Raw genomic sequence first — 24,349 nt, forward strand, 5'->3', positions numbered from 1 at the left:
TGCGTAGAGGCCCTTCAGCGCTGGTGCTGGTCACGGAACTTCCTGCTGAACCAGGAGAGGTCAGAGACGGCCGTGATGGCGACCGGACAATGGCTCGCCCGGTCTGCTTCACCGTGAGCACTTCCGACCACCGGAAGCGTCAACCCAACGTCAGGACACGTGGAGTTCCTCTGCAGCGTGAGGTCGATAGGCGATGACACCGCTGGCGTCCCCTGAAACCTGCAACTTCCACCTGCGGGCCCTGACACTCGTCCGGTCTGTGCTGTCGGTGGATGCGTCAACGGCAATCGGCCCACAGCGTCGTCACGTCGCGCCTAGACTCTGACAGCGCCTCTGCCGGCAGGCAGCAGAGATCGACGATGGCGCGACCGCGACAGAGGACCCGGAGGAAAATTAACACTACCACGGGGAGAACATGCACACTCCAAATATACACACGTCGGGGTCGGGATCGAACCGACGACCTCCCGTGGGTAGTTAAAATCTCGCCACCGCGGCGCCCCAAAAATCTGGGTCAGGGGTCGATTGAGCCTGTCGGGTCTCACAGGCGTAGAACATGAATACCACTTTGTTAAAGGGTCAACGCGATCAACCGATAGTGAGACTGGACAGTTCCATGGGAATGTGGAATTTCCATCTCTGGCGAGGCATAAATAGCCCACGCCGCGCGAAGCTCCTCTTGTGTTGCCTCTCATCCTGGGACGATCCTCGTGCGCCAAGTTCCTCCCCTGCTGAAACGAAAAATATTCTTGGCGCTTGAAAGCCGGGTCGCGGTGCCACCAACTCACGACAGGCCCGACCCACTCCCAGTGAAATCCCTGCTCGCTCCTCTCCGCCGGCATTCCTAAAAATGTTTTAACGAACGCCGAACACACCCCCCATCTCCGTGGTCCTGCGTTGTTGCCGATGCCAGTATCCATTGCCCACCCCCCCTCCCCCGACTCAGTGTTTCACCTGCGCCGTGTGCCGGACGCGCCTGCTGCCCGGGGACCGGTTCCACTACCTGAACGGCCGCCTCTTCTGCGAGCACGATCGTCCCGGCGGGGTGCTGCCCCCGGGGGCCGCGCCGCACCTGGGCACACACCTACCCCCGCTGCCCTCCGCATCGCTTCTCCCCGACCAGAAGGTGCGATCAGCTCACGACACCGGTGATGCATCGCACTCACCCCCGTGCAGCTCACACGCCAACGTGCCAATCAGTCACTCATGGGAAACTCACCCCCCCAGTGACCCATCGCACTCACGGGACACTCACCCCCCCCAGTCACCCATCATGGTCACGGGACACTCACCCGCCCCAGTGACCCATCACACTCACGGGACACTCACCCCTCAGTGACCCATCATGGTCACGGGACACTCACCCCCCAGTCACCCATCATGGTCACGGGACACTCACCCGCCCCAGTGACCCATCGCACTCACGGGACACTCACCCCTCAGTGACCCATCATGGTCACGGGACACTCACCCCCCCAGTGACCCATCATGGTCACGGGACACTCACCCCCCCAGTGACCCATCGCACTCACGGGACACTCACCCCCCCAGTGACCCATCATGGTCACGGGACACTCACCCCCCAGTCACCCATCATGGTCACGGGACACTCACCCCCCCAGTCACCCATCATGGTCACGAGGGGCCTGCCCATGCTGTGCAGGTTGTGAGGGTTTTTCGATCATCCCTCATCACACTGGTAAGTGCTGGGGTTGCCAATCTTCGTGCTATCCAGGCTCAAACCCTGCTTAGCGTTCGTTATGTGACGAGGCTGCGAGTGTTTCTGGGAAAGGGTCATGTACCGTATCCAGTGGCCAAGTTCAGAGGAATGCATGACGCTCGGTCAAGAGAAGCTTGATGACACATCAGGGAATTAACTCATCTCGCCGCTGCCTCTGCTCAAATGAGCACAAGGGAGTCATTGGCGCTCATCTACTGCTTTACACCCCCTGAGCCGTGATGGAAGTTCCACGTTCCCATGGCAGGGGCACAAGTCTATCCATAGGGACAATCGCTTTGATTTCTTCCGCAAGGTGGTACTTATTTTTTATGATGGGGCCTTGGCAATCTTCCCCCCCCCAAAGCGGTACTCAGAATTGTAAAAATAGCAGAGGGATTTTTTTTTGTTACCAAATTGAGCCGTGCACAAAATATACTTGAATTGGTAACCCCCACAGAACGAGGTTGCCATGGCACCGGGTACCACCACATGGGAAAGGGGTAAACCATCTCCCTATGCCGCGTGGAAAAAGCAGAAGCTCCCGCTGCACCAGATGGAATAACCGTGGACATCATTAGAGGAGCAGACCCAGCTGTTCCAATTATAAACGAGTCCGATCTGCTTATTAAATGTTTACGCAGCAATGAAAGGCTTCATCAACCGTTGCATCCAGACCTTAATCGCTCTTCTATTTACAAAAAAAGGTAAAAACGGCTCGATTTGAAGGATTAAATACCCCATTACTCCTCTCTCACACCGAATATATATAGTTCACGAGATGTTTCGGAAATCAAACTGCGGGAATGTGAGGGCCTAACTAACGTCGTGGTCGAGTGCGATAACGGGCAGGAATTTATCCCGCTTTGCCTGCACAGGCCACCGGATTCTGGAAATGACAGGCGTGTCAAGATACCAGAGTGTGCCTGGATTGTCCTCATTTTGAGAGGGGAATTTGTTTTTGTCGGTGAAAGTGGAGCTCGTAGGCCAGTGACTGCAATGAAAACCACACGGAAAATGTGGAAAATGTTTTTTTTTTTTATCAACAAGGGACCGGCTACATTGAGGTTGCGGGAAGAGAGCTATGGTCATGAAAGTCCGAAGGGGAAGTACAACGATTATATTCTCTTACCTAGGTCCGTTCCACTAAAACAAAAACCCCTAAACAATCGGAGATCTAAATTTGGGGAAAAGACGGCTTGAACTGGAGAGAAGGGAAAGCCATCTCGGATGTGCCCACGGCGCAGATTACAGGGAATTGGTGAGAAGCTTAAAAAGACCACTTCCTACAGAACCCTTGCGTCCAACTGGCGAGTGAGCGAAGATATGAAGCTCGCCACGCGACGTTTAGACAAACCCCACCGCCAATTACGAGCCGATTTAAACTGTAGATTGAGACTTTTCTCTATCCTCGCGAAGAAACCCTCGGCACTCCTGGCACTAATTTGGTCTTCGTGAAGTTCATACCAGTTGTAAAAAATAACAATCATCATTTTAAAACGAGCCTCTTCCATCGCAACACCAGAACTTCCGAAGAGCCTTGCTTCGGCAGTAACACGCGCCGGGCGCATCACTACGTTCAAGAGTAAAAAAAAAGCCGCTTCGTTCGTACGCGCTTACTCGGCACGTGCCACTTGGTGGCGAGTCGATGTCCCCTCTGCCGAATTTATACGCAGACGGACGGTGTGACGCGTGGCACGTGTTTTAGTCCTCAGTGGTTTTGTCGAGTGCCAAGGTGTCAAGCGGTTCGCAATCGGAAGGTCACGAGTACACATCCTGCTTTCGACTCTCAATCCCTCCAGAGTCGATTAAAAGAACACCGCCACGTGGGGACGCCAACAGCGGTTGCCCTACGGATAGACTCGCCCTCGGCATAGGAATGAGGAATTTGCCACACCTTTGGGCCGTGACCCCAACGCGGACCGTCCAGAGCACCGGTGCCCGGCTCCTCCTGGCCTATCTTGTCTCGGTGGGGATTGGGCGCCCGGAGCCGTCCCGAGGGTACGACAAATCAGGGTGACCGCCCGGGCCCCGCTCTTTGGGGGGGCCCCCGCGCTTCGACGTCACGCCGTGGGATGTAACACTTCCACTTCAGTTTGAAGGCGTCGGTAACCCACACGGTGGGTTTTGCCCCAGGCCCCGCACCCCGTCGTGGACGGCCCTTGTGGGTTGCTATCCCGGCTCCCTGGTCACCCAACGGCGTGGAGATGGCGTAAATCTCCCCAGAGCCCACTTGGTCGTGTCGAAGGCAGAGCTACCTTCGATAACGATCGTTATCGCGTGGCCCATGCATGCGCGCGCAGCGTAAACATGGCAGAAATATAAACAAACACAGCTCAAGGGCTGCGGAAAACAAAACTCCTCTCCTTGTGAATGCAAAATCATTTGGGCTATGAAATCGGTGGAGCTCTGACATCTTCCTAATTTAGATTATTTTGTCCCGGACATTTGCGCGAGAGGTCAACTTTAAATTGCAGCTAAATCCGGACTCAAAAGGAAGAGCGTCGTCTCGTTAGAGGGAGGAGGGCGAGAGGGAGCTGGAAATCCGCACTGCCTCGTAATCCCGCGCGCAATTCACGCTCCTGGCACGATCGATGACGCCGCTGTCGGTGGGTGGAGGGGGGGGGGCTCAGAGTGCCGCTCGCCACTCGCGGGCCTCCGGCCCTCGGCATGCGGCAGGTGGCTCGCACCCCCTGGCTCCAGCTGCAAGCGCCGCTTCGGTCAGATTGACCTTTTTCGGGGGTCGAGAGATGATTGCGAGAGTGGGATGGAATGGACGTCATCGTCGTCGCCGTTGTCATCGTCGTCGCCGTTGTCATCGTCGTCGTGACAGTGTGGGGAAGGCTGCGAGTGAGCGAGACGGCACCGCCGCACCGGTGCCGTCTCGCTCACTCGGGGGGGGGGGGGGGGGGTTGTGCGAGCTGAACGAGAGCGGCGATGCGAGGGCGCGTCGTGCCCGCAGAGCGCCTCTTACCAAACGGAGCCCCTCGCGCCGCCGCCGCCGCCGCCGCGCGTTTCGCGTAAATTTCGAGCGAGGTGGGGGGGTGGCCTCGAGTGCGAGTAGTTCTTCTCACGTCGCTCGACGTGATGCCGTTTTTATTTAAGTACCGCCGTCTCACTCTCGGTTGCGTGCTCGCGGCGACACGGCCGCTGGTTAAACGCCGCACGGCGGCTTCCACCCCGCCCCACCCGGGTTCGGTGCCTCGTGAAGACGCTTGGTGATGTAATGAGGCGTAAGGGGGTGCACGCCGAGTGCAAGCGAGCACTCCTCGGTTTAGAAAAGGGGGGGGGGCCCTTTAGCGCGCATCGAGCACAAATAAAACGTCGACGCTTTTCACCGCCCGGGTTTCCATTGGCCCGCTGTGCAACAACCCCCAGTCGTCGGGCTGTTCCGCGGGGGCGAGTGTAATCGGAAGAGCGTTGATTTCTCTTTGGACTTTTTCGCTCAACGATTTCGCCGGCGTCGTCGTTTGGCTGAGCAGAGTGCGACACTTAATTGTAAGAAAAAGTAACTAATTTAGCGATTCCTTTTTTAATACACCTGTACACCACGAATACCTATAAACCAGAATCCATTTTACAAATAATGCAGGAAGAGGAACGGTGACACGAGTCCCGTGCCCGCTCGCTCATCCCGAGGAGTTCGCCGCTCGGCTTCAGTCGTTTGGAGCGCTCGGGCCTCATGAGCACCGCAGCCGTTAACCCGACAATGCTCAGCACCGCTGGTGCAACGAGTTAACGTACGCGGGCGCTCGTTGTTTCTCACGGCGGTGTGGAGTTGTCCGTAAGCTTCGGGAGGGATTGCCGGGTGCGAGCAAAGCGACGCGCAGAGTGGTGCCGCAGTGTCGAACCGCGTTGCGGCTGTGTTTGTGGAGAACGCCTGCTGAAGACTTTGCTTTGTGATAATAATAATAATAATAAAAATCGCTGCACCGGACTGCAGCTTGTTAAGATTTCTGACGACGTTTGGCAGAGCGGGCTAATCAGAAATTCCACGAACAACTTAATCAGCGGTTGGCCGTAAGCGGGACTTGGGACATTTTTTCATTTAATTGGGCCACTTTTGCACCAAATGATGGCCATTAGGGCTTTGTGCCGCAGTGAAAGGCTGTTTGTGAAAACAGGCGTTTTAAATTACCCATTAGTCTAAGCCGGTATAGTGGGCTGCCTTGACCAGCTCAACTTTAAATACATTCTCCCTTTGGCCGGCCCTGTCACCGCACCCTCCCACCCTCAACTCTGCCTCGAACGCTCAAACGCCTCGCTAATTATTCATTAACGCGAGACTCTTATTTCGCCTTTTTCTTCCGCAGGTCTGCTGAAGGGATCTGCAATAATACCGCCCAGGTGCCTTCATTCAAGCCTGAAACGATTTAATTAGCGGCTCCGCGGCGCCGCGCGGCGTTCCCATGAGCGAGGAGGCGGGGGGCCGGGCCTCCTCCTCTGCCCCCCCCCCCCACGGGGCTCATTATCCGCGCTCCGGGGGGGCCGCCTGCAAGCCACCGCCTCCACACTCCCCCCACGGCCGCCCACACCCCCCCTCCCCCCCCACCGCCGCCCACCACTCGCCTCTCAAAGAGCCCGGGCGCAGGAATGCGCTCAGATCTGCTGCCAATTAAGCTAATTAATGCTAATTAAAAGATTTTGCTAAGCTCCCTTGTCCGCCGCCCGTTGGCTATATAGAGTTAGTAGCGGCTATTGGGGGGGAGGGGGGGGGTTGGTTTTGCGGGGAGAGGCAATAATGAGACTCGGTTCCCAGGTCGTCGGCTTGTCCCTGGTGGCCGACTCGGCGGAGCGGGGGGGGGGGGCCCTGTGTCTCCTGCCGTACGTGGCGGCGTTCGATTCGGAATCCCGGGGGCTTTCTGGGTGTTGCGCTGTTCCCACATTTTTTTTTGTTCAACCGCGTCGCTGTCCAGTGCCGCGTTGGCGACCTTCGCGAAGGTCCTCTCCCTGCGAGGGCCCGCTCGCTCGCCCGCTCCACGACCCCAGGGGGTGTTGGCCGAGGCGACGCGGGGGGGGGGGGGCTCTGACGACCGTGCCCGCCGCTCCTCCTCGCTTTGAGGGCGCGTGCCCCCCGTTCGTCTCGTAGGAACTGGACCACCCCCCCCCCCACCCCTACACACTACATTAGTAGCCGATGGCGACTTATTATTATTGTTGTACGCATCCCTCTCCCGTGTCACTCCCGGGTGGGACAGGCCTGTCACCAGCATTTCAAGATGTAACGAGGGGAGGTTGGGGGGGGGGTTGGAACTCGGTTTGTATTTTGTAAAATAATAATAATAGTAATTTGCACAGCAAGGCCCGCCTGGTGCAGGAGAGAGGGCGACGCGGAATGTTGCGGTGGGAGCCAGCAAGGGCCCCGGCGGAGGAGAGGGCGAGGATCTAGGAGAGAGTGAGGACGAGGAGGAAGAGAGAGTGAGGCCGTCCCCTCCGTTGACTCGTGTATCACCGTTCCTCTTCCTGCATTACTTGTAAAATGGATTCTGGTTTATAGGTATTCGTGATGTACAGGTTTATTAAAAAAGGAATCGCTAAATTATTTACATTTTCTTACAATTAAGTGTCGCACTCTGAAAAAAAAATGTATATATAGCAATTGCATTTTAGTAGCTTGGTGAATAAAGTGACGTAAACTCCGGCGTCTTGGTGCCGCCCCCCGTCTCGTTTAACCCTGACGGGAGGGTGGTCGCGGTGCCGTTGGGGAGGGGGGGGGGGGGGAGATGGCGGGGGCCCCTCCCCCCCAAAGCTCGACGAGCGGCCACAACGCAGCCGTCGGGACCGAGGAACGGCGCCTCGTCACTCTCGCGCCCGGCGGGCACGGCCGGAGCCCCGCTCACCCGGAGGGGCGACAACGCCCCCAACCCCCCCCCCCACACCACACTGCGTGCCGCCGCTCTCCACCGCCATGCCCGATCGCGTGGGGCAGGCGCAGAGCCCCCGGGAGGGAACGACCCTGCGAGGGGTAGCCGACGAAGCTTGCCCACAGGTTGTCCCCCTGCGGCGCTCGCGCGCGATTTCAACGTTGACGCGTCGTCGCATTGTTTTGCGTCCGATCCAAGACGGGGGCCTCTCTTCCTCCTTTTTCCCGTGCACACGGAGCCCACCACTTCGTCCCGAGGCAGCAGCAGTTCCACCGTGCGCGCGCGTGTGTACGTACGCGTGTGTGTACGTACGCGTGTGTGTACGTACGCGTGTATGTACGTACGCGTGTGTGTACGTACGCGTGTGTGTACGTACGCGTGTGTGTACGTACGCGTGTGTACGTACGCGCGTGTGTACGTACGCGCGTGTGTACGTACGCGCGTGTGTACGTACGCGTGTGTGTACGTACGTGAGTGACATACGCACCTGGGCGGCCGTGAGATCAAATCGTGATTTGGAGGGCGTCAATTTTGCTTTGACATCACTCTGACATGATGACGACGATAATTGTAACGATGATGCCCGCTCTCCAGGAAAGCCTCGCTAATAACAGGACTGCCTATGCCATTTACATTCCTTTGTGTTTGCTCGTATTTTTTTTACTTAATGTTTAATTTCATTTAGTGGCGTCGTCATTTGTGTAAATTGTTTCTCCCAATCACCGAGGAGCTGCAGAGAAGCGGGAAGGCTGCCAGGCAGGGAGCCGGCACTGCCGACAATTGTCCAAGGTTTGCAGTACCTCTACATATTAAGATGTTTTCAGCGAATTAATGAGTGTTTCATAATGTATTAATGAGTGCAAGTGGTAGTACCCGCTCTGACACTGGTTATAAACCTGGACAGCAAATAAAATGTGTATAAAAAATGCTACGTTTTAATAATAATCAAAATTTACATTTTATTTGCAAGGCTCCTGCCACTGATGTCTCAAGTGATGCCCTGGGTGTGGGAGGGGGGTATTACAGTACACCGAGAGGATCACGTGGATGAAGAGAACGTACCCAAGTTACAGATGTTCATTTGATCTTAATTTCAGCCGTGGATAGAGAATAATGACGACGATACAAGCATTGGAGAGGTGCATGCTGGATGTTACTCGAGCCGCAGAAAGAGCACGTGGATCGGACAACAAGTCGGAGACATTGCATCGGCCTTCATCCAGTAGTAAATAGATAATGGCCAATGATGATAATGACAATGACTGGCTTGGGCTTTTACCCCAGTCTCTCAGAATCCCTTGCCCAGAGATGCGCGGCTCCCTGGGAAGGGTAACCAGGCGAGCCAGGCCTCGCCCCGGGTGGGCACTTGACCTCAACAAGTTTATTGTTCAGTTACTACACATTGATTCTGCATCTCCTTCCGACAACGCCTCTCCCATTCCACTCATTCGCCTGGTTAAACCCTGTGACGGTGTGGCGAGAGAACTCCTCCACTGAGACGCAATGGGATTCGAAACATTTGCCCGAGTGCACTCGGCAAGTTAACGTAAATGTCGCTCGTCGGCGTGAAACCCCTAACGATGTACACTGGCCACGCTCCCTCCATCTCTGCACACCCTAGCCCAGTGGTTCTTCTTCTTAACCTGGGGTGCTCGCTGCACCCCCTGGGGGTGCGAGATGCCCTTTCTGGGGGTGCGAGACATGGCCAGATTGTTTTAGAAGGTAAATAATCGAGAATACAAATTAAGAACGGGCACGTAAGTATAACTCCCTTTGTTTCATCAAACCCTGTGTAGTTATTGACATTGTACATTTTTACGATTGAGAACTAAAGGGGTGCAAGGCTCCAGTAAAGGTTATAAGAACCACTGCTCTAACCTCTTCTCTTGCCCTCGGCTCAGAGACGTCTCTCACACCCAAGGCCCCCGTGTATAATTAGCTCAGGCTCGGCTATGGCTCGGCTATGGTTCAAGTGAGCCCTCAGAGCTGTGCCCAACCTGAGCCGACTCTGGGCCATGGTCCCAACCACGCTCAGCGTTTCCGTGAACTGAGCCTGAGATGAGGCACGTCTGAGCCGCTCACTCATGTATCTTTGAAAGTGTAGTGGATTCACCTGAATCGCAGACATACTCTTTGGAGGCAACACATTTATTGATACCTACACAAAGGGTTAACTGCCCCTTTACCAGATAACAACCTATGGTGGTGGACCACCAGGCTAACTACACTATGGTGGTGGACCACCAGGCTAACTACACTATGGTGGTGGACCACCAGGCTCACTACACACTATGGTGGTGGACCACCAGGCTAACTACACTATGGTGGTGGACCACCAGGCTAACTACACTATGGTGGTGGACCACCAGGCTAACTACACACTATGGTGGTGGACCACCAGGCTAACTACACACTATGGTGGTGGACCACCAGGCTAACTACACACTATGGTGGTGGACCACCAGGCTAACTACACACTATGGTGGTGGACCACCAGGCTAACTACACACTATGGTGGTGGACCACCAGGCTAACTACATACTATGGTGGTGGACCACCAGGCTAACTACACACTATGGTGGTGGACCACCAGGCTAACTACACACTATGGTGGTGGACCACCAGGCTCACTACACTAGTTACACTGGGAGTGGCTACAACGCACAGGACCCCGGCTTGGGTCCAGGTCCACGTGTTGGTGACTCTTCTCGGCCATAGAACGTCGATCTTCGGGATAACAACAACAACAACGCTGAACCCCGGTCCCTCTGGGGAGCCGGCTTGTAGCCTCATGGGTCATGGCTGGCCCCGCCCTTGGCCACGACCACCTCGAATCCTCTAGCAGCATCTCGCCTGACACGTGACCACCCCTAGCCCCCACTTGGGGCCCCTGTGTAGATCTTACCCGTCACGTGCCTTCCAGGGTCAACCAGAGTGCGATGGCCTTTATTAACCACATTCATGGCCGGCACCCTCACACCCCCTCCTATAGGGGACAGCACTGCACGCCGAGCGTGGTGCCACTCAGCGCCCTCTATCAGCGCTACTCGAGCCCCTCTAGGGCTGGTACTACACCCACATGTACGGGGTGTCCGCGATGTGAGTACATCGCACGCCGTGCCTCGCTAGAGCCGGCATTACACAGTGACATCTACGATGTCCCTACACACGTGATGTGAGTACATCGTGATGTCCGTGATGTGAGTACATCGCACGCCGTGCCTTGCTCGAGCCGGCATTACACAGTGACATCTACGATGTCCCTACACACGTGATGTGAGTACATCGTGATGTCCGTGATGTGAGTACATCGCACACCGTGCCTCGCTATGGCCGGCACCAGACAATGACATCTACGTTGTCGCTACAAAAGTGACCGAGCGGCGCCGTGGTGGGGAGATGTTAACTACCTCGCCTGGTGTACAGGAGGTTGTGGATTCGATCCCGACCCTGACGCCTGCTGTATATTTGGAGTTTGCGTCTCTCTCTCCCCGTGGTCGCGTGGATTTTTCTCCAGTTTTTCCCTCCACATGTATTATAATCAACGTGCGTTTCGAGATATTTGGCCGCTATGAATTTCCACGCGATGATGCGCCACTTCGTTGAGCTATCATTTGTGGCAGGTCGTTCCTGAAAAAGAGCTACATAGCTCAGTGGGCCTTACCTGGTACAATAAAAAACATCTTTAACGTTGATTTTAAATAACTGGATTAAGCCCGATCTAAGCCTGAGTGTTAGAGTCTGAGCCAGAGCTGATATAAGAACAGGGCCCTCTCCCAAGCCTGGCAACGGAGATCTCTCGGTCTATGCCATCTGGGATCGGAAACGTCACATCTCCATGCGAGACCGATTCCGCTCGGGTCTTCACTGACCAATTAAACATCGATTTGCCGTGAGAGTAAACATTTATCCTTTGTGCCACGTAACTCGCATGCTCTGCGCTCAATCTTACGGCGATTGATACTTTTATCGTTTTAATTTCAACAGTTAACTGTATTTGTTCACGTTTACAATGCGTGTAGTAACGGCGTACGATGCTTGTGCGCCATTGTAATCGGTTGCGGTTGCTAGTTGCGTACATTTTGTGCGGAAGGACCAACGGCAACGTGGGATGTGAATCTCAAGAGTTGGCTATGATTACACTTTTAGAGCATTGTACGTAACATTGTGGTTGAATAAAGTATGGTAGTACGATTTATTTTTAAATGTAAGGAAATATATAAATCCCACCCATGTTAAATCTCCCAAAGAAGGAAGGCCTCACGACACTCATCATGGGTGTTGTTTGTTGTCAGTACTTCACCACGGTGGGCAGGGTGGGTTGGTGACGGTGGGGCTCAGCTCAGGTTTCTTCCCCCGCACCTCCGATCAGCACGGTTGGCTACGTACGGTGCGAAAGAAGTTCAACAGACATACTGGACATACGGCAGGACTAGTTCTGATACCGCTTGCCACTGAAGTTAGCCGTGGTTTGGAATTGAACTCGGGTGGCCGGTTACCGTGGTTCACCACAGCTTGAGTGTTGAGTCATCATTTTCACGATCCATGGGCAGATATCCCATAGGTGTCTACTGCACATTTCGTCATTTGTTTCCACTTTCATCTGTCTTGTGCCAACATGCTCAAGTAGTGGCCACATCTTTCTGGCACCAACCTCTTCTGTCGTCGCTTTCCCGTTCCTTGCATTTTTCTCAACAACACACTTTTAAAATGTTTCCTGTTGTCTATCCTACATACGTGTCCAAGTAGTGCCAGTGTCCTTCTCATCATCGGGTATTCGTCGTCTACTTCTTCTCTGTGCGACTTTTTTCCCCTCTTCACCGCTACGTTGCCCGTTTACCGAGGCGTGCAGCGTAACCTCGACTTTACCAAAAGAACCAAAGAGTATGGATTCCTGCAGTCACGAAAGCTTCAAATATAACTTGAAGCTAATGACAGGATGCGTCGTCTTGAGAGACCGGTTACTATAATCCAGGAAGAGCGCCGTCAGACCAGACGCTGAGCTCAACTCACCGATTGCCACTGGCAAGCCAAGGTTTTGAGAGACAGGTTTGCAGTTTATTTCGTTTACCCGGGGTGAGAACACACCAGACTTGGATCATGAACCAGACTTGGATCATCTCATTCGCAAGAGTGACCTACGCCTATCAAAAACATCGCCGAACGATAGTGACCTTGGCGACGTTGAAAGTTTTCTGAACTCTCTGCTCCTCGGATGTTTAAAGGGGGAAAGGAGGGTAGGGGGGGATCCTTCCCGAACGTTGGGGGTTAAAGTCCTGGCACGATGTTTGCACTCACGTTTCCGTCGGTTGTGCTCCGCACCTGTCAATTGACACTCCCGGGGCAGCCTTGCAAAAAAAGCGATGTTACTACAGCTCAAGGGAGTTTCCTCGTGAACATTAAAATAAGTAAATGTGCATCGGACGAGGGTACGTTGGTTCTGTGGACCGAATGACCCTTGCCAATGATTGTCGGTGTCTATAGACATGTTATTGTATATTTATCTTACCAGGTAAGGCTCACTGAGCTAAACTATAGCTCTTCTTCAGAATCGACCTGGCTATCGCAAAACGATCGCCAAAAAATAGCTGCGTCCGCAGTTTCCGCAAAGCGTCTTGAGGCGCGGTCGCATTCGGGAAGACATCTGCGCAGCCGCGTTGGTTGTGTCGTCTTGTGGCACAGGGCCTCCTCAACAGTCGGATCTGGGTTACGGCTTCCGAGACCGGTGGACCTCACTCACTGGGAAGAGGAAGTCGACCATCCAATGTAGCCGCCATTCAGGGCGATAAGCGAGTGGCGACGAACCGAGTTCTCGTTGCATTGATTCCGAGCGGTGCTCTTCGTTTTCAAGGACCCGCGGGGCCACTGGCGGCCCTCTGGTGGCCTTTCATGCGGCCCATCGACAAGACACAAATGTTGAAAACCCCCCCACCCATCACCATCATCATCGTCGTGCTGCTGTCAAACCTTAACAATGGCTTCAAATGTGTGGTGGCCCTCGCACTGATGATGTCTTATCGGCAAAAAATGCCCCCCTCCCCCTCCTCCTCTCTGAAAATTAATTGAAGAACACAGACTTCGAGGATGCACAATACCTCCCTCCGTTATAAACGACTCCCATTGTATCCCCAATGAAGCCAATTATGTAAATTACTCATTTCCATTGTATCCCAACGAAGGCAATTATGTAGATGAGGCATTAGCTGCATACATTGGTTGTTATATTTTTTACTCCGTTCATGGTGAGGAATTTCTGCCGAACCTGTGTCACATGCAGAACGCAGAGCCCCCAGTGGCGACACAGAAAAGTCGCGCAGATGTTTTGCTCTCAAGGCAAGGGAGATTGATTGGTTACAAGCAGAGCCTGCACGCAGAGGTGGTCCAGATGCCTTGTGACAAACCCCCCCCCCCCCCCCAATTAATTGACCTTTAACATGTATAAGGCAACTTTACGTTTTGGTCGGAGCTGTGGTGTGAGTCGGAGTGAGCCGCGCCTTGTGGTTTTTGTCCCGTTTTACATTATTTATTTTTTATTAAAGAGTTTCATTGTTACCAGACCATCCTGAGTACGATCATCGTTGACTACACTAGCTAGTAATGTGCAGTAATTAGGAAATAGGCGACAACATGTTTGTTTAATACGTCGGTTTTCGCGACCAATATTATTATCCATAATAGAGGTTTTTTTGGGTTAGATCGCAAAAATAAAATGTGTCGTTAAACCCCGCACCACCTGTACTCGAATTATAAATGTTGCGGGTTTCCTCTCGAACACACCGGTGTGCTGTACTGGTAACGAATTGGCCACGTTTTGTTTACGTGATAAGCCTATTAATTGGCTGTGTCAGGTGGTCCCGGATTTAACGGCACATTTATATTTATGCAATCTAACCCAAAAAAAGCTATTATGGACATGTGTGTTCCTTTGCAGATTTATTTCTGTTTTAAATAAACTTTACGTTTAAATAGAAATACGTTTCTGAGAATTAAATGGGGCTCACAAGACGTCTGGACCACCCTGTACTGAAGCCAACGTACATATTGTTGTTGTCCTATCCCAGTCACTGACACCCATTAAATCAAAGTCATTGAGTGTAACGCGCGCTGCGGTGTTCATGGCCAAACGACAGAACCTTGTCATCTTCAGCGCAAAGTAGTGCAACCTCCAGGGTGCCATGACAGTGCACAGACGACGGAAGACTTCCACTCTGTAGCGTGTGACACGCGATATCCAATTCATCATCATCATCCTAATAAATAATTCAACTTGTAACACACCGCACGGTATTCGCTGGCGACGACTCAGAGACGTGAGGAGAAGGAACCACAGACAAACAGGAATATAGCAGCCAGGCGGTGCCAACAATTGCCCAAGCTCTGCGGTCCTCTATATATTATTCCTTTCCCATTCTGATGACGTGTACTTCTGATTACATTCCGATGACGTACAGGTGCGTCAAAGGCCATTCGGGAGGGCGTGTGGCACAGTTTGGCACCGACTATCTTGAAGTGTCGTCGTGTTGCTACGGTTCTCTGCGGTGAGTACAATGCCTTTAAAACAGCGGTGCTAACTTGCTTGCGCGTGCCCAGATTCAGCGGTGAAAGTGACCCGCCCTGCTAATTGCAGACGTCTCGGAATCGGAAAAGGTTAAGGTGTTATAGGCCAATTACAGAGCGTTTGCGTGTGGCAGAAAACCTAGAGGACCTTTTAGAAAACCCAAGTGTGCGAGGGGACAACAATCTATTCCATACAGACGTGAACAGGTGGAGTCCACATTTGCTGCGCCGCATGATCCTGGCGAGCCAGGGGTACGGCACCTCCTTGACGTCCCACGGGAAGGGAGTTTCGCAACAGCTGTGCGGCGATCCACCAACCCTGCCTCGCTGCTGCCTCCACAGTGCTGCAATCCAGGCCACCGGTGGTCATGTTTCTGGTGTGCGGCCCTGCCTCGTAGCGATGCGAGCACACGAGGCGTGTGGCACGCGTTGCCTTCACGTCTCGTGTAGACGCCGCAGCAGCTGACGGTATAGGATCCGTGGAGGCCACGCTACCGGCCCCGCTTCAGGATCGGAAACGGGCTTTTGCAGTGGCTGCCCCTCGTCTTTCGAATAATATTGCCACAAGATGAGATCTGCATTCACTACTCAGTCACTGTACATAGCTCCTTTCCAATGAACTCCTGCCTATCTGCCACCGTATAGCTAACTCACGAGGTGTGGACATCGTTTGTCTGAGTGACCTCTATTGTCTTCTTGTGCCTTGGCTGCACTCTCTCTCTCTTTTTAACGATGCTGCGTTTTGCTCGGTGAAATGTCGTTGTTGAATGATGGCGCATTTATATTTCATATTTATTAGAATTGTTATTGGAGATTTAAATTTAGTGTTTCTTGGGGAACGGTGTGTTTAACCATTGGCACTTTTTACTCCTTACACTTTTTTGATTCCTTATTTGGCTAAAACTTTCAAAAAGAGAAATGTTATATTTCAAATTAAATGATTTCTTACCCTTTTGTATCATTCATTCATGTTTGCCTGATGTGTTATGTCCGTCACGGAAACGATGTGTGGTTTTTATTGATGAAACCCGACTTGCGGAGCTTCTTAACTCGCGGGCTACTTCAAAATAAACTGAAACTGAACTGAAACTGAACTGCTGCCGCGAGAAGCCGTAAGAGAAGCGTGCGCTGCGTTACCACGTGAGCACGTTCACCCTAGTGCGCTGTGGAGATGCAGCAGCAGCAGCAGGAGCAGCAGAAACCTTGGGCAGCACCGAGTGGCCTCTGAACTCTGCTCTGCATGCTGCTGCGAAGTTACCAGAGGTCGATCTTCCCATGTCCGGCTCTCTGTGGCAGCTCTAGAATTTCCGTGGATAAAGAGACCGTTGCGATGTGCATTCGAGTACCTTCGAGAAAATGTATCTTCTCCCGTTCGACAAACTTGTTGAACACGACTTTTGTTTTGCGAGAAGTTATCTTCAGACCAGTTTTGCTGCCTCTGATACTGTGCATGTGCAGTATGTTGAACTTCTTTCGCACCGTACGTAGCCAACCCCGCTAATCTGAGATGCGGCTGGAAGGGACCACAGACTAAACACGAAAAGCAGTTCTAAAGAAATAAGTTTTGAATCGAGATGATTTAAACGTGCACAGCTCCAGTGGCTTCCTTATATCGGAAGAGAGAGCGTTCCAGACGGCCGTGGAAGCGCGCCTGAAAGCGCCACGTGATGCGGTGACCGCCAGTCTTTGTTCGATGGCTACTGCAAGGTGATGGACTCAGGGACCCTGCCTCGCAGGCTCACCACGGAGCAACCGTCTGTCACTGCAGGGGGGGGGGGGGGGAGCCTCCCATGTTGTGGATGTAGCAGTCAAGAAGCTTGGTTGGGGATTGCGCGCTAAATGATTCCTGGGCTACGGTTGGGGCTTACGCATCGTTTCTGCTTCATTTACCTCTCGCTGCATCGTTGACGAGCCCACAGTGGCGTGTCGGAGCTAAAGATAAAGATCCTCCGTGTAGCCTGTAACAGACTGTCGGGGCAAGTGCCTGTTAGTGAATAACACCTACAAAGGCTGGCATCGCACACACGACTGGGTGGGTGGCCAGCACCACGCCCGGGCCGCCTTTGTCTCCCTAGTGGTGATGTTTACACACTGCCACCAGGTACTCATTTGAGGCTGAGTCGACCTAGGGGAGGAAGCCCAGGACCGGTTTAGATAATCATCACCGGTGTCGGCCGTGAGCGGCAATCGAACTCGTGTCGCCGGGTTCGTAGCGTAGCGCGCGATCCGCCACTGCACTACCGTTCCCCATGTAGTAGTAATACTAATTATAATAACGTACAGTGTATAACAGACTGCACGTAACGTACCGCTGTGAAATTAGACGCCTGCAGGATGTCAGGCGACACGGCACGCGCAGTGTGGCCATTGTCTGCCGTGACAAAAGAACACGAAAGCCGGAATTAAAATTGAGAGCGGATTCAATTGCGCGTTGCCCTCCTGAACAATGTGACCGACACGCGAGACACTGCTTCAACGCGACGTAGATTGGGATTAGAATTCCCATTCGATATCCACAGGCAACCAGCGGTTCATTTACACAAAACTGCGACCAGGAAAATTGTGGGTGAGGCGCACGACCCGGGTCTCTGTCGTTTCACTCCCAGAAGGCGGCTCTCCGCCTGTGCAAAGTGTTGTACAAACAGAAAATGTGTCGGTAAACCCGCCACCACTCGACACAGCCAATTAGTAAGAGGTTTGTCACATACAACAAAACGTGCCGATTCGTTTCTAGTTCTGTACACATCGGTTGTGCGTTGGAGAGTAAATCCACAACATTTACAATTCGAGTACGACGTTTCGCCGGTAATTACAACAACCAGCATCATCAGGCGACAGCCAGAGTTGTGGAGAAATCCTCCTGCTGTTTATGTCTTAAATAGAGGGATAAATGTGATGCCATTTGTGAGCCAATCAGATGTGAAGGCTAGATGGCTGGGGTTAATGTCGTCATATAAAGAACAATGTATACCTATTTTTTATTCTAGTTACTCACAGCTAATGAACAGAAAATGTATGTACTTTATGTTAATCTAAGAGTATGGAGAGGAACAATGAATCCGGTAGCCACCCTCTGGACTCTTCATTCCGCGCACTCATCTTATCTGCACTACCCTCATCCGTGGCCTGATTCGATTCCCCAAAAGCTTCTGTTGATGAGCCATGAAGAAGGGTCATAGCCCAAAACATCGCAAATTATATATATTGATTATCTATCAGGGAAGTTTTGTTTACGTTTATTTTGTTTGAAAAATAAGAATAGGTTTGACCCTTTCTGGCAATAAACAGGAGTTGTGTTGAGATGTCCAAACACCGAAGAAATCAAGTCGGCATTAGCCACTCGTACCTGTGGTGAACATGAAAACAAACTCTGATAATAGATGGCATTGTCTTTGAAACTGATTGGCCTACACCAGAGACAGCCTTCTTCTTTATGGCCTAGTCTCACCACCAGTGTGAGACCAGAGAACGCCAACAGGCGAACAGCACAAAGACAATGGACGTATCAGAGCATGTATAGCTCGGTGTGAGCAGCTATATCATGGGATACCTTTTTTCCCCCTATCAAAGTATTACAAATAATTCGGTTTTACCCTTTCTTGCAATAACGCAGGAGGTGTTACGATGTTCAAACACCAAATCGATACCTTTTTGCATGGAACCAAGTCTGCATTAACCACACGTACTTGTGTGGTTGTTGTTGATATACTCGGGTTTTATTCCTCGTCATAATAAAGGTGTAATCACCAGTCAAACGTCGTAGTCAGTTGTAAACATTGTGGGTTTACTCGCCATCACACAGATGAGCTGAAGTAATAGAGTATGTATAGTATTTGACTGCTATACATTTCCAAATGATGATAATGATAAGCCACTTCGTTGAGCTGTCATTTGTGTGGCCAGATGGCTTTGAAAAAAAGAGAACAATAGCTCAGTGAGCCTTACCTAGTAAAATAGAAATGTAGTGGTTTTAAATAGCTAATTGGCTAACTTTTATGATGAATAATATTTAGCACGAAGGCCTTTGTGTTAAACTGATTCCTCCTGTTCTCCACGTTCTCCCATGTATTAGAGGAGTCTGCAAAAATTGGCCACCGCTGAGCAGCAGTCGTGCCACAAATCCCTCTTCTTATCCATGGGAAGGTTGACGCAGAAGCGGTCACCTAAGTGGTTACAGATTCATTATGATGGGTGGATGATGATGGGTTGATGATAATCAAGATGCCACCACCGATGATGATTTTGGAGGATGGTTGATGTGTTTTTGTTGTCCTCCCGCACCTGCGATTATCACGTTTGACTATGTACGGTGTGAAAGAAGTTCAACACGCATACATGATGATGGTGGTGGTTACACCGTCGCTGTTTGTGCAAACTCTTCCACTAAGTGCTCCCGCATTCTCCCTCCGTGCCAGGCTGCGATGAGACTTCCGTCGTATGTCGTACTGTGAAATGGATTGTCGAGGTCACGTATACATTGCAGTAAATATTTTGCGCGTCTTCAGGCCTCACGAAAGCGATGCCGCGCGACGCGGTGCGACGGCCGTGTTGGCTAGGAAACGTCCGAAGTGACCCCGCGAGGGAGGTCGAGCTGCGGCCACAGGGCCTCCGCGAGCCTCGCGCACGCAGAGGCCCATGCCAAATGCCCCCACGCCTGGAGCCCATAGGGGACGCCGGGAGCCAAAGCGACCGCGAGACCGCATCTCACAACCGCACCGCCAGGCCAGCAAGGTCAAGCACGTGGTTCAATATGCACCTTCCCCTCGATTATCATCATGTATGTTGAACTTCTTTTGCACAGTTTATAGACTTTCGCCACCAGTATTATCCATAATAGAGGTTTTATTTTTGGGCTAAATCGCGTAAATATAATATAAATGTGTCGTTAAACCCGCCACCACCCAACACACCCAATTCGTACACTATGTAGCCAACAACCGTACTAATCGGAGGTGCAGGGGAAGGTCAATAAACTAAACGCAAAAAGCAGAAATGAGTTTTCAATATAGGTGTTTTAAAAGTGGCTTCACGTGGCTTCCGAATATTGGAAGGAAGAGCATTCCAGAAGGCTGTGGAAAATACGTGATGCAGCGGCCATCTTTGTTCGATGGTTATCTAAAAGCCACTGCGAGGATGACCGAACTTTTCATGATGGCTTATGCTCCATTATGAGATCAATACGGTATTGTGGTTCATTTGCGGCAAGCACTTTCTGTCTAATGAGTACGACCTTAATATATTCGTTCAGCAACCAGAAGCCAATGCAGCTCAGCGAGCACTGGACGGAAACGGTCAGATCTTGCAGTATCCGCCACGACACGTGCCAAGGGGTCTTATACACACTGCATGCATAAACACAGATTACATTATCACGTATACATTAACACGAGCATCGCATTAGACTCCTCTGTTTCCATGAGATAAGATATAGCTAGGGGCACTTGCTAGTTAACCGTCGAACGCAGTTCAGGGAGAGTGAGGCTGGTTAGTGATTGTTGTCATCATTCAAAGCCTGCGGCCGTTCACAGATTAAGGCCAGGCTGGGCAATGCAGCCGTGTGGCTTGGCCTGGACTGACTCCTCGACCTCACAACGAGCAATCTCGGACACGTAGCCAGGTATATTTTCACGGTTGACTACGTACGGTGCGAAAGAAGTTCAACACATTAGGGCACCTATTTGACCCAAAGCAGAGATCACTGCCTAAACACTCAGCGAGAGTCAAGGACCCACGAGCGAAGGCTGATGATGTATAAACGATGATGATGGCTGATGATGAATAAACGATGATGATGGCTGATGATATATAAACGATGATAATGGCTGATGATATATAAACGATGATGAAGGCTGATGATATATAAACGATGATGATGATTGATGATGAATAAACGATGATGATGGCTGATGATATATAAACGATGATGATGGCTGATGATGAATAAACGATGATGATGGCTGATGATGAATAAACGATGATGATGGCTGATGATATATAAACGATGATAATGGCTGATGATATATAATTGATGATGAATGCTGATGATATATAAACGATGATGATGGCTGATGATATATAAACGATGATGATGATTGATGATGAATAAACGATGATGATGGCTGATGATGAATAAACGATGATGATGGCTGATGATATATAAACGATGATGATGGCTGATGATGTATAAACGATGATTATGATGAATAAACGATGATGATGGCTGATGATGTATAAACGATGATGATGGCTGATGATGTATAAACGATGATGGCTGATGATGTATAAAAGATGGTGATGGCTGATGATGAATAAACGATGATGATGATGATGGCTGATGATGTATAAACGCTAAACAGCTGGCTTACTTTTGTTTCGCCCAATAAACTTTTACTCCTCTTCACAGAACCCCACGGTTTTGTTTCCTGGGTGAGCTGAAACTCACAGGGCAAAGCTGCATGCTAAGTGGCCTCAGATATTTAAAAGCAAAAGGGCAGTGGGAGGTGTTTCACTTAATAACGAGCAGTACGCTGAACGTTCCGATAATGAAGGCTTCTATCATTCTTATCTGCCATGTCTTTCGTAAGTGACAGATTGTTCGTCATAGACGGTACAGCTCAACTGAAAATCGTTGTATATTCTACTCTATTGCTGTACAGGAAATGTAACTCCCATCATTTGTGACGTTAAGCTTCCCGATGATACGGGGCAGCAGAAAACAAGGGTCAGGGAAGATTTCCCTGACCACAACCGTAACGGTGTTACTCATCAGACTCCAAAGAATAAGCAGAGCTGCACGAGCCACGTATCCCTCTCTGCGTAACGGCGTGCTTACGGACACCGGTGTGGCCACTCTGAGCTCGCATTGGAAGGTGACTTCGCTGGCTTCTTCTTCTTTCGTATGGCATCTTGGGGGATTGCAACAGGTTACAAATTGATGTCGATATTTGATATCCCATTCGACTGCTTCAGGAATAGCCGCGTGGATTTGTTGAAGATCGCCGTTGAATGATCTGATTGGGGCAGTCGTTCGCGATATGTTTACACGTGCTGAGATGTCGCACCACCACAGTCACAAACAGGACTCTCGTTCATTTTCTATTTATTGAGAAAGTGTCCACATCTTCCATGGAGTGTCCGCATTTGATTCAAAGAGGACGAAGATCTTCCTCGGTAGAGCAGATCCTGGTTGAAGGAGTGTGGGGTCACTGACGATGGATTTCTGCAACAGGTTGGTGTTTTTCCCCAGGCTTCCCTCCATCGTGCTTCGGTGGTCTTGTCGTCGTCATGGAGGTTTTTGCAGAGATGTCATATATTTTAAAAAAAGTGTCAGAGCAAGCACTGATCCTTGTGGGAGCCCGTTTTTGAGTAAGCGGGCTCTGAGGACAGTGTTCCCGAGGTGGCCACGGTATCGCCGGTTGGACAGGAGTGATGATAGGAGTCGGAGGCTCTGCTGGCATCTGATGACCTTCGACACCTTTAGCATAAGGCCCTCCCACCATACTGTGTCATCGGCCGCTGATAGCTCGATGAAAGCGGCTCCTGTGATGTCTTTGCGCTGGTAGCCAGCTTCAATGTGCGTGGTGAGTACCAGCACTTGATCACTTGTGCTGCAGCCGGGGCGGAAACCAGCCTGTTCAGGTGGTAGAAGCCTTCTCGAAGATCGGTGGGGCGGAAGTATGATGGGAAGAAGGATGATGACATTAGTTTTGTGACGAGCACGTCACAGTGGAGACCACCGGAAGGTTGTCATCTTCTCCACTGACTCTGCTGTGAGAGGGCCTCACGTTGTTGTGTACCCCCCCCCCCCAGCCGACGATCGCTTCTGCCGAGGGGGAAGATGCTAAATGTGCGATGGAGGTATGTTGAACTTCTTTTGCACCCTACGCAAGCCAACCGTGCTAATCGGAGGTGCGGGGGAAGGACGACAAACTAAAGACATGAAGACGTTCTTAGGAAATTAGTTTGTCAATCTAGATTTAAAAGTACATAGCTCCAGTGGCTTCCTAATATCGGAAGGAAGAACATTCGAGACGGCTGCAGAAGCACATCTGAAAGCGCGCGATGAAGTGAGACCGTCTTTGTTCGATGGCCAGCCAAGAGTCGCTGCTGCAGTGAGGATGCCATCACCAGCTCGTTCGCTCGACCTTTTATTCCGATTGTTATGGCGATGCAGCCCACACGTCCTACATGAACCTGGCCGACGTTCTGGCAGTGGGATGTGGGTCAGGCCCTGCCGCAGGCAAATTAACAGATGGGGAAAACTTTTACTCGACCTTTTGTGCGGCGCAATGATTGGCCGTTAACGCGTGCTCATTGCCGCAAACCAATCAGAGCTTTTGGGGCGGTGTAAAGGGAATCTACCTCAGGATCGTGACGTCACGACACACATCCTCACCTACGGATGGAGTTGACCAATCAGACGCCGACCCCTCACGTACCAATGGATGTGTGTGTGACAGCCATGCCCGACCAAGGGCACAATTTACTCCTCGTGTTCGTTCATGGGTTCGATCCCAACTCTGACGCCTGCTGTATATTTTTTGAGCCACTTCGTTGAGCTATCATTTGTTATAGCCAGGTCGCCTCTGAAAAGGAGCTTTACAGCTCTGTGAGCCTTATCTGGTAAGATAACACATTTTATTTGTATTTTAAGAGATATGTGTGTATTTGTGCCCTACCAAGGGCACCATGTACCCCCAGTACCCCTCTCTAGGTGGCCCTGACCGAGTCATCAGAGGAGATGACGTTCCCATGGCAGGGGCCAGTTTTCTCGGAAGACCACTGCTGCACATTTCCTACAAAGTGGTGCCACCAATTCGCTTCAGCCCAGTTGATGATGATGATGATGGTATTGATCATCACGTTCACATTCAAATGGACGCACTCGCACGCACGCATGCATGAATTCATACATCAGAATCAGAATCAGAAAGGGTTTTATTCGCCATGAAATTTCACACCGACACGGAATTTACTTTGGCAGGATGGTGCATACATTCAACATATAGGAATGTAAAATCTTAAATACATTACACTACTGTGTGTGTGGATATGCTGTATGTGTGAATATGCAGTATGTGTGTGGATATGCTGTGTGTGGAAATGTTGTGTGTGTGGATATGATATGTGTGTGTGTACATGCTGTGTGTGTGTGTATGCCTGTGTGTGTGGCTATATCGTGTGTGTGTGTGGACATACTGTGTGTGTGGAT

The 24,349-nt window shown here is 51.3% G+C and overlaps 1 protein-coding gene across 1 annotated transcript in view; it reads left to right on the top strand.

Annotated features, from left to right (window-relative positions):
• LOC116953090 (LIM domain transcription factor LMO4.1-like) overlaps positions 1–7,359 on the top strand; it is a 47,728-nt gene extending 40,369 nt beyond the window's left edge. The window contains exons 4-5 of the mRNA XM_076074874.1: positions 947–1,126; positions 6,031–7,359. Of these exons, the coding sequence (XP_075930989.1) occupies positions 947–1,126; positions 6,031–6,039 (189 nt within the window). The 3' untranslated portion in view covers positions 6,040–7,359. The remainder of the gene's footprint in view (positions 1–946; positions 1,127–6,030) is intronic.
• The last annotated feature ends 16,990 nt before the right edge of the window (positions 7,360–24,349 follow it).

The sequence above is a fragment of the Petromyzon marinus genome, chromosome 50 (genome assembly GCF_048934315.1).
Source record: "Petromyzon marinus isolate PM22_M1 ecotype Great Lakes invasive population chromosome 50, UKy_Petmar_22M1.pri1.0, whole genome shotgun sequence".
In the NCBI taxonomy this organism is placed as follows: domain Eukaryota; kingdom Metazoa; phylum Chordata; class Hyperoartia; order Petromyzontiformes; family Petromyzontidae; genus Petromyzon; species Petromyzon marinus.